This window comes from Conger conger, chromosome 10, assembly GCF_963514075.1.
Source record: "Conger conger chromosome 10, fConCon1.1, whole genome shotgun sequence".
Taxonomy (NCBI): Eukaryota; Metazoa; Chordata; class Actinopteri; order Anguilliformes; family Congridae; genus Conger; species Conger conger.
The window spans coordinates 25,336,457-25,347,900 of NC_083769.1; the positions used below are offsets into that span (position 1 = coordinate 25,336,457).

Sequence of the window (11,444 nt, forward strand, 5' to 3'; positions counted from 1 at the left end):
ATCTATTTTTTACCGTAATAGTGTTCAGCCCCCTGTAATCTATGCATGGCCTTAAACTCCCGTCTTTCTTTTTAACAAAGAAAAACCCTGCTCCTGCCGGTGATGAGGACGGTCTAATGAACCCATTAGCTAAGGCTTCACGGATGTATTCTGTCATGGCCCGGCTCTCAGGGGCCGACAGAGAATAGAGTGCACCCCGGGGCGGAACTGTACCTGGGTGTATATCTATTGCACAATCGTAAGACCGATGCGGGGGTAACGTGGTCGCGCGTTGTTTGCTGAATACTTCAGCTAACTCGCAATATACCCTAGGAACATGTGTTGGCAGCGGGAACCCCATAGCCCCTACCATCCGATCCTCGCACCCACTGGCTGCGGTAGGGAACATACTCTCGGTGTCCCAATCTGTGCCCTCACTGCCCTCACCCTCATCAATGGGACGATTCCAATCATACATTGAATCCCACTCCAGACTCCCCCCCTGCTCCTCCTCCTCCGGCCCCCGGACATTAGGACCAAGAGGCTCCCTAGCCTCCTCCTCGTCCCATTCAGACCCTATGTCAGTCTCTATGGGAGGAGCCGAGGGAATATACACATGATTGGAGTGAGTAGCACATTTTGGTCCCCACCGAGACACCGGATGGCCCCGGTTGCCCCAGTTTATTTGGGGTTGATGTTTAATTAACCAGCCATGGCCTAAAACTATGGGGTACGCTGGGGACTCTACCAAATAAAAATATATACGTTCCTGGTGTCCCCCAAACGGAATTCGCATAACCACCCGCCCTGTCTTGTGGCGAACCACCCCCGACCCCAACGGGCGGCCATCAAGCGCCGTAATAGATTGCGGCTGCGGCATAGGTCGAACCGGTAGGTCTTCTTGTTTAGCCCACTGGCGGTCAATAAAGTTATCTACCGCCCCAGAGTCAATAAAGGCGTCTGTCCTCACTACGACCCCCTTCCACGTCAATTCAATGGGAATAACTGTGCGAAAGCTAATACCTTCACTAGGTCCCACTAGCGACTTTCGCTCCCCTAGTGGGACTGATCTTTTACTGGAAGGTCGGGACAGTTTCTTATCCGATGCCCGGATCGTTTACAGAAAAAACAGAGCCCTTCTCTCCAGGGTCGTCTCCTAGGACGCGCCAGGGTAGTACCATCTAACTGCATCGGTTCCTCCGTTCTGTGTACCCCCTGTCTCCCCTCCTTCTCTGTACTCCTGCCTAGGGAAGGTGGAACCGGCCAATTAAACCCGCCGACTCTGCCGGCTCTTTCTCGCTCACGTTCCCGAATCCGGTTGTCTACACGAATCGCAATAGAGATCAGCGAACCCAGATCCCCCGGTGGTTCTAACGTGGCCAGCGCGTCTCTGACCGGGTCTGACAAAGCGGCAGTAAATAATGTTATGAGCGGTTCGTCCGCCCACCCAGTCTCCCCTGCCAACGCCTGAAACCCCACAGAGAACTCTGCCACGCTCTGGGTCCCCTGCCTCATCCTCAAGCCCAGCAGTCCCGGTCAGCAATGATAAAATGAACGCCACTCGGGAATCTTCAGTCGAGAAACGTGAGGGCTGGGCTTTAAAAAAAAATCAAGCACTGAGAGAGGAACCCCCTACATTTACCCGCATCCCCCCCGTACCGCAGCGGCAGCTGTAATTTGGGCTCCCTCACCCCGGGTGTAATGGACTGGAGAGCGGATCCAGGTGGGGAAGAAGGGAGTGATTGGGGGTTGTCAGGAGCTAGCGCCTGTGCCCGTGATGAGCGAAACTCGCTTACTAGTTGCTGAAAGCTATCAGCGAGCCCCATCAGCACATCTTGCTGCCTACCTAGCCTGGTCAGGATCTCATCCTGACGATGGAAAATTACCGTCTGCTGCTCTGTCGTAGCAGCCTGCTGTTCATGCAACCTACGCAGTGCCTGCTCCTGAGTCGCTAGAGCAGCCTGCTGGGCGGCTACCACCGCTTCAAGCGGTGAACCCCCCACCTCATTCCCTGAACTGGTCGCTGGTCTCTCCATAGTGGCTTTTGTGTTCTGTAAGGGTGAGGCTGGGCGGAGAGCCAGAAGCGACCGAGGAGGACCCTCTAAAACGAACACGAGAACGGGTTCGTCACTAAATCCCAGGGAACAGCGGGAATGGGAAATAAACACAGAACTGAACCAGATAAGGGAAAAAGGAAAAGCCCCAAAAAACGGCTATAAGAAAACAAATCAACCCTTCAAAAACAGGGCGAACCGCACCACTGGCTTAGGTGCTTCCAATGACCGTGGAACAAAATAAAATACAACCTAGCCGGGGAAAAAGGCTAGGCACGAAAATAAAAACCTCGAGACGCAGCTCGGGATCAAAACGCAAACCAAAAATACATACCAGGGGACAACGTCCCCCAACCTCCGACTCACACGAGTCAAAAAGAAAACCAAAACCTTAGAGGAAGGCGCCAGCGAACACAACACAGCTGAACGCCTTCCTTACCTTTTAATCTTTTAGTTTTTTAGCAGTGAAACACACACACCAGCACAGTACCGGACTCTTAAGTCTCACAGAGTCTACCAAGTGCTTTTACCGGCTTTGTGTCAGAGCGCACAGTGAACACAAAAGCATTGGTAGACTGCCGGCACTGGCCTTAAATACTCTTTCGGAGGGGAAAAATCCTCTGCCAATAATGACAGCCAGGTGAAGCCAATGAGCACCAGCCCTCTGGTGGACACCCTAGATATTACCTCACCATGACAATTTTATCTTTATGGAAGTGTAGAGCCGGCCTGCGTATCCAACCCCTAATGACACCAGTATGCCTAGCAGTGACATATAGAGTGCATGTGAATTAGTTAATGTTTAACTTGTTCAATTTGAGAAATTTAAAGGAAATTCACCCCTGGGGCACAGATTAAGAGTACTATGCAGGATATAAAACGATACAATAGATGTAGCAAGGACTTTCTCCTACTGCTGATGGGTACAGAGAAGAACTGGCAGTTAATGACTACTGTGTAGGGTTTGGTTCAGTTCCATATCTATTTGATCGAGCCAAGTGAAGTGAAAATCGATTTGTGAATTGAAAAATGATCATAATGAGTTTAGTTCATTTCCTCAATGGACTTAACTGAAGGGGAATTGACTCCATCTCGGGACAATGATACAGGTATACAAAGAGTCAAAGAGCCAGGTACCAATGCAATTCTACACTCTAGTGTACGTGCTTCAGAAAGAGAGAGAGGTACATTACCTACTGTATGGAGCTGTGGCTATTGTGTAGGTTTATGGGGGTGAGAGAGAGAGAGGTACAATACCTACTGTATGCAGCTGTGGCTGCAGTGTAGGTGTATGAGGGTGAGAGAGAGAGGTACAATACCTACTGTATGCAGATGTGGCTGTAGTGTTTGTGTATGAGGGTGAGAGAGAGGTACCTATGGAGCTGTAGCTGGTGTTGAGTATGGTGGGTGTTTTCCCTCGTAGTATTGGGATTCCACAGCTCACTGTATAGCTGTCAGACTCAGACTCTACAATGGAAAAAAGACAATCATGGTAATATTCTATGCAGGAGCTACAACATAACAAATAAGATGCCTGCCTTCAAGACGTTATGTGACATCAAGACAGGTGAGATGTATTTGTTAATGACATTATAAAATGTTGTGCATGTAATAGACATACCTTTTTCACTAATTCACTGTAAACCAAGCCAGAGACCAAGCTTTCCATCTAAATGGCTATGTATGGGTAGTGCTAAGACTCCTGTGTGTGTTCACATGGATGGATTCTTTTAGCCACTTACCTGCCAGATAGTGAGCTTTAGAGGCACAGGTGAGGGAGCAGCTCTCTCTTTTTCCAGTTTTGCTACAGGTCAGAGTTGCCTTGGGAGATACTAAACTGGAGACGCATTTCACCAGCTCTGCATCACACACACACACACACACACACACACACACACACACACACACAACACAGATTATTACAAATAAAAATACAGTCCGTTACAGTCACTGTGTTAATTTATCAGGCATTACATTCAACTGCATCACAAACAAACAATTATGGCAATATTTTATCATATAGCCTGTGCGTTAAATACATTAGATACTATGAGCTCCCTAGAGACTGGTGTTGTTACACTGGTGGATGCATAGGTAATGTGCCACCATGCTGAGATTCTCTATTGTGACCACTAGATGTCAGTATTGTTCACATACCGACACAGTTGAGCAGCTGAACGTCCCACACTAAATTACAGGCCTCCGAACAGAAAGGTGCCATTTAACCTAAACTAAGAACTAAGTGACTTGTCTGCCAGCTAAGGTGTCCATGTTTTTCCTTTCTTATCTTCGTTCTTTGATTAGCAGTTGGGGCTAAATCTCTCCTGTACATTGATCTTCAGCAGGGAACATAAGTCAGGGGGGTGTAGGGTTGGAGGGAGGAGCTGGGCAGGGATTGACACTGAGGCTGACCCCATGTATCAAGTGCACACCTCCATGATTGTTTGCACATGCCATTTCTGTACCTGTCAAGGGCATTCCTCCAACTCCAACTTTCATTTATTTATTTGCATGGATCAACATTAATGGGACATCAGTTCACATTTACTTTCCATTTCAATCTGTGTTGATGCTGAATCTATGATGTCCTTGTTGTACTGTAGAGACACTTATGTGTATGTGCATCTTGGAGGGTTATTTCAGAGTGTGTAAAGACACTGTAGTGCATTCTGGAACTTTAAGGCTAATGTTTAGTCTGTTCAAACCTGCCATCTGCTGTACTGTATCCCTACGGCTGTTCTCTATGGCGGACCCCCTCTGACAAACAGGTCTATTCCAGTCCTAGTCCAATTGAGTCTTTCACTGTGGTGAGTTGCTAAACTGTGAAAAGAGAATGTGAGCTCAGAAGGTGTTCAGTGTGTGATGTAGTGGTAAGTCCCCTTCAGTTTGGACTCAATGGTTGTCAGTTTGGACTCAATGGTTGTCAGTTTGAATCCTAGATGGAGATATGCAATTCCCTGCAGCCCAAAAGTTATTGTTTGTCAATCTTCAGTTTCCCCAGGCATTATGCCTTAATCTCTAAATCTATAAAACAGGGTGTCAAACCCACAACCTGGAGGGAAGCAATGTTGTTTTTTTTGCCGGTTCCTTTCTAGCAGGTTTAGTTTTTGGAATCAAGGCATGGCCAATCTATGACTAGAAGTAATCACAAGTGCGAGGGACATTTACAGCCCTCCATGATTGAAGCCTGACCACCATTCTAAAGTCTAAATAAACATTATTCTTTCTTTGATTGGTGTCTCTCTTTAGATTGAGTGATAGCCCGTTACCATGCAGGGTGGCAAATCATTCAAAAGGGGACTTTGAGATTGCGCAGGTGAATAAACTAGATGGTCCTCTTGAGTAAGCGCCTTTCTGTCACACATACATACACACACACACACACACCCTCACTCTCATGATATTCTCTGCCCTCCTGTGGGAAATAGCTGTTTGTTTCAGTACTGCTGCAGAGCCATCACTCCATGCAGGGAGAGGAAGGTCAAATCCGGAAATGTATATTTTGTACAGTGGACTCCAAAATGAATGATGGACAAGAAATATATGCACACAAACACACTGTCAGCACTTTATTAGGTATTCATTAGACTTCTGCTGCTGTATTAGGCTTCTGCTGCTGCTGCTGTAGCCTATCCACAGGTTTGACGTGTTGTGTGTTCAGAGATGCTCTTCTGCATACCACTGTTGTAATGTGTGGTTATTTGTGTTACTGTCACCTTCCTGTCAGCTTCACCCAGTCTGGTCATTCTCCTCAGACCCCTAATTAACAAGGCGTTTCTGTCTGCAGAACTGCTGCTCACTGGATGTTTTTTGTTGTTCACACCATTCTTTGCAAAATCTAGGCAATCAGCCATTTCTGAGATACTGAAACCACCCAGTCTGTCACCAACAATCATTCCACGGTCAAAGTCATTTAGATCACATTTTGTTCCCCATCCTGATTGTTCATGTGAACATGAACTGAAGCTCCTGACCCCTATCTGCATGATTCTACGCATTGCCCTGCTGCCACACAATTGGCTGATTAGATAATTGCATGAATAAGTTAATATAGTGATCAATGAGATTTCAATGTAACCAGTAGTGCTAGTAAACCCATGATACAGTAAATGTTCCAATGTCAGACTTGGGTAAGCCATGATGCAATTTAAATGTGTATTTTCTGTCTGTGGGCAAGAGGCTGTCATTACTCTTGCTAGGACAAAAGCATTGTATTTCTTCTATATGTTATTATATGTCAAATGTTTCAGGTGGTGGAGGGATTTTTTTTGTTTTTTATTTTATAAATGTTGTACTGCCTTTTAGATGAGCTACATCATGGAGTATGTGACTGAAAGGCGTGTCAATACGTATGTTGTTTTTTTTACTTATTACAGGACCACTGTAGTAGCCAATCGTCGTCACCGTCGTCGGGGATTTCCCTGTACAGTTGCAGGAGTGCAAAACAGTTAGCCGAGGAGTTTTGACTTGTGTTGGCTTACTGAGAAGTTCGAAGTTATGAAAGGAATTACTGCGCTTCTTTTTCTGTTACAGGCTACAGAGGCAAAACTTTTAGTTATTCATGTACTTGATGCAAATGCTCACATCACCTATAGCCATTCATTCATGAAAATTGAAATGGAAAGTAAAGCACTAACTTAGTTGAAAGGGAACCACGCACTTCACTCAAAAGGGGAATGGTCTGTGGAACAAGCAAAGCAAAAAACCCGACATTTGAAGGAATTTGTAAAACCCCCCCGGACAGATTTTTTTCAGACCCAAAAAGAGGTCATGTCCGGGTAAAAGAGACCGTTTGGTCACTCTAATTTAAGGCACTACGACAAAGATATTAAAATAATGTAAATAAAACATGACATGCCAAATAATGTTAGTTTGTAATTTAGTTTGTAAGTTTTTAATTATATTAATACGTTCCCACCAGTCGTGATCAATGCAATATTTTAAAGTATTCCTGCAGTGTTTTATTCATAAATAACACTATTTCCTCTTATAATGCAATCAATCAGTCGGTGCAAGGAGTGCATGATCGATCTTTGAGCCAGTCGATGGGCCTAGTAACGTCGCACGTAGAAACTATCCCTTAAGCAAAGTGATAGTTCGGCGAACACATAGAAAAGTAAACAACTTTAGTAAGGTAAACCTTAGAGAGTCTTCGTAAAGCGCTAAAACACCGTTATCGGGAAACGTACCCCTGGTCTTTAGTGGTCTGGTAGGGTGAGATAGGGGAAGTGGCCGCCCTTAATTTCGATTTACTTCTAAATTATAATTAGAATTCATGCTTAAACTAATATGTATTATTGGAATAAAAAAATGAATGCACTGGCAATGCTAAAAAAAAAATATATATATATATATATATATATATATATAATTACTGCGATAAACATAAAATGCTGAACATGAGACAAATACTGTACATTATGTCACGTTTCAGGTCTGTCTCGCCATGTTTTATGTTGATTTATGTTTATTTATGTCGTCTTAGTCACGTAGTGTCTTATCATGTATTATGTTGTCTAGGTTCGTCATGTTGTTTAGTTATGTTTCGTTACGATTTATTTTCTTGTCATGTTTAGTTATGTCTCGTTACGATTTATTTTCTTGTCATGTCTAGTTATGTTTTCGTACGATTTTATTACCTGGTTATGTTGAGTGATTATCGTCTTAGTTCGCGTTGTGTCATGTTTTGATTTATGTTTATTGTTACTGTAGCATGTCACAAACCAGACAGAAGGGTTCTCGTTACCGCACTTTATTCTCCTTAATCACTCGGCATATCACCAAAAACAAGAACAGTTTACCCCAGCTCAAAACACACGAGCTCCTCCCTCGCTTCCCGGGTCTCTCCCCTTCCTGCCCCCTGACCCCAAAACAATCCCTCCCTCATCAACGTCATCAACAGTCTCTTAAAGTAACAGCAACAGCTACTAACCAGAACTCAGTCCGTTACACTACCTCCCCCCCACAAAGTCACTCGCCCCGAGTGACCACTCAAAGTCTCTCAGGTATCTTGGAGGTCTTACTCTCCTCCTGGCCCGCCTGGGCGGGGAGGGGTGGGTGGGCGACAGTCCATCGGGGGGGAATTTGGGTGGGGAGGGGCGGGGGGGTGACGGTCCATCAGGGGAGGAGTTGGGTGGGGTGGGGCGGGGGGTTGGTAGTCCATCGGGGGGGGGGGAATTGGGCGGGGCGGGGTGGGGGGAAGTCGGGTTGTCAACCCGGTTACCGCGCCGTTCACCCCCTTCTCCTGGGGGGGTGCCCGTGCCCCGGTAGGGGGCCAGTCTATCTCGATGCAGGGCGACTCTCCTACCTCTTGCCGGCAGCTGGACCCTGTACACGACTTCGCCCAGTCTCTCGAGGACCCTGCAGGGCCCCATCCACTTGCTGTCCAGTTTGGGGCACCTGCCTTTCTTTCTCTGGGGGTTGTAAACCCGGACCAGCTCCCCGGCCGTGAAATGCTGCCCCTTGGTGTGCACGTCGTAATTTCTCTTCTGTCTCGCCCCTGCGCTCCGTAGCTGATTCCTGGCGAACTCGTGGGCACACTCCAATCGATCCTGCAGCTTCCGGGCATATTCAAGCCCCGGGGAGTCCGCCGGGAGGTCGGGCGGCCTGCCCAACATCATCTCAGCCGGGGTCCTAATCTCCCTGCCAAGCATGAGAAGGGCGGGGGAGCAGGAGGTGGAGTCTTGCGTCGCAGACCGGTACGCCATCAACACCAGGGGGACATGCGCGTCCCAGTCTCGCTGGTGTTTAGCCGTCACTATGGCCAGTTGCTGTCCCAGCGTGCGGTTAAATCTTTCGACTAGTCCGTCGCTTTGCGGGTGGAGGGGTGTGGTGCGAGTCTTGTGGGAGCCAAGCTTTTCGCACATGGCCGCAAACACGCGGGATTCAAAGTTTCTGCCTTGGTCAGTGTGAATGACCTCCGGGACCCCCAGTCTGCTGAACATCCCCTCCACCAGCGCATCTACTATCGTCTCTGCTTCTTGGTCCGGCAGGCAGTATGCCTCCGGCCACTTAGTGAAGTAATCCATGGCAGTGAGGATGTAGCGGTTACCTTTCTCCGAGCGAGGAAACGGCCCGAGCACGTCCATCCCCACTCTCTCCATGGGACAGCCTGTCGGAAACTGCTGGAGTTGGCAGTGAGATGTGCCCGTGGGGCCTTTACGTGCTGTGCAGCTGTCACAGCGGCGGCAGTAGTCCCCCACGTCCCGCCCATGTTGGCCCCAGTAGAACCCCTGACGAAGGCGGCGGAGCGTTTTGCTGACCCCGAAGTGACCAGATCCAGGGGCTCCGTGGACTGATTGTAGCACCGTTTCCCGCAGGGCCCTGGGCACGACCACCTGCCACAGCGTCTCCCCTGTGGCCGCGTCTTTCCACCCCCTCTGCAGTACCCCGTCACACAGACGCAGGTTAGGAAACATACTCCACAGTCCCTTTGTAGCCCTTGAACACAGGCCGATTTCTTCCAACCGGGGTTGGTGTTGTGCCGCTACCCACGTGAGCACGGGTCTGATGTCAGCGTCCTCTTCCTGTTTGCGTCTCCACTCTCCAGTGTCGATAGCTGTTAGGGCCGCTGTTGCGCATCTCACTCCTTGTCACAGCTGCTCCTCCTCCCGCACCTCTCTTCTTTCACAGTAGCGACAGCCGTCAGCGGCGCAGGGCCGGCGGGAAAGCGCGTCTGCGTTCCCATGCTGTCTACCCGCACGGTGGATCACGTTGAAGTCGTACGCCTGTAGTTCCTCGATCCAGCGTGCCAACTGACCCTCTGGCTCTCTGAAGGTCATGAGCCACTGCAAGGCGGAGTGGTCACTCCTGACTGTGAAGTGCAGGCCCCCGAGGTAATACTTGAAGTGTTCGACAGCCATGACCACGGCGAGCAGTTCCCGCCTGGTGACGCAGTAGCGGCGTTCGTGCTTATTGAGTGATCCGCTGTAGTACGCCACTACCTTCTCCCCCTCCGAGGTCACCTGCGACAGCACCGCCCCCACGCCGACATTGCTGGCGTCCGTGTCGAGTATGAAGGGCAGGGTGGGGTCGGGGGGGGTGAGGACGGGGGCCTCCAAGAGGGCCTTCTTCAGCGAGGTGAATGCTCTCTGGCACTCGTCTGTCCAGATGAACTTCTCCCTGGGCCGTTGCAGCCGGAACAGGGGTGCGGCTATTGTGGAGAAGTCCCTCACAAATCTCCTGTAGTAGGAGGCTAGTCCTGTGAAACTTTTCACTTCGGAACCGGAGCTGGGGGTGGGCCAGTCTTCCACCGCCTGCACCTTTTCATGCGCGGTGCCGATGCCGCCAGAACCCAGCTTGTGCCCCAGAAATCTGACCTCCCGTCTCATGAAGCGGCATTTCTGGGGGTTTAACTTCAGACCCGCTGCAGTCACCCTCTCCAGTACGCGTCTGAGCGCCCCGAGGGCCGTCTCAAATGAGTCTCCATGGGCCAGGATGTCGTCTAGATATACGACACACTCCTGACGGGGGATCCCCGCGAGCACGTTGTCCATCAGCCTCTCGAACGTGGCGGGTGCATTGCAGAGGCCGAAGGGAAGAACTTTGAACTGCCACAGGCCCCCGTGTGTGACGAAGGCGGTTTTGGGTCTGGCATCGGGGGTGAGGGGGACCTGCCAGTATCCGCTGCGTAGATCCAACGACGTGAACCAGGAGGACCCTGCCACTGCATCGAGGGACTCGTCGACTCGTGGAAAGGAGTAGGCGTCCCTTTTGGTCACGCCATTGAGGCGTCTGAAGTCCACGCAGAAGCGCCAGTCGTCCTTTGTCTTCTTGGGGACCATGACGATTGGAGCGGCCCAGGGGCTGGTGGAGGGTTCAATGAGTCCAGCACGCTGCATGTTCCGTAACGCCTTCTCCGCCGCTGCCTGTCTAGCCATCGGAAGACGGCGGGGTCTCATCCTGATGGGCGGGGCATCCCTTGTGTCGATGCTGTGTTGGGCTAGGTGGGTCTGGCCCACGTCATCCTCTGATAGGGAAAAACTGTCCTTAAACTCTAATAACAGCTGCCACAGCAGGCCCTGTTCAACGTGAGACAGTCCATCACAGTTCCCCTGCCACACCTCCCTCACAACCAAGACCCTCTCTCCGTCTTCTCCCCCCCCACTACCAGTCGGTGCAGCGGTGGTGGGCGGGGTATGGGGCAGTATTGGGTGTCTATCCGGGATGCAGACGGAAGTCGTGTTGGCCGCTGCCTCGGTTGCCAGGACTGCAAGGGTGGGGGCCGGGGAACGTTTCGGCTGGGTGGGTTGTCTAGTCATTTGCACTACGTGTCCGTCTGGGAATGTGAGTGTCCCCCTCTTGGTGCTAATCACGCAGTCCAGTTTTTCGAGCACGTCCAGTCCCAATATGCAGTCTTCTAGTTCCGCTACCCATATTGGGCAGTGAAGTCTCTCCCTCCCCACCTCCACA

The 11,444-nt window shown here is 49.8% G+C and overlaps 1 protein-coding gene across 1 annotated transcript; it reads right to left on the reverse strand.

Annotated features, from left to right (window-relative positions):
• Window positions 1-1,223: 1,223 nt before the first annotated feature.
• Window positions 1,224-11,105, reverse strand: LOC133139508 (uncharacterized). Its single transcript, XM_061259085.1, has 3 exons — window positions 9,650-11,105; window positions 8,057-9,412; window positions 1,224-1,301 (listed from the first exon to the last, which is right to left on the reverse strand). The coding sequence occupies exons 1-3, from the start codon at window positions 10,931-10,933 to the stop codon at window positions 1,224-1,226; spliced, it is 2,718 nt and encodes a 905-aa protein (XP_061115069.1). The 5' UTR covers window positions 10,934-11,105.
• Window positions 11,106-11,444: the final 339 nt, after the last annotated feature.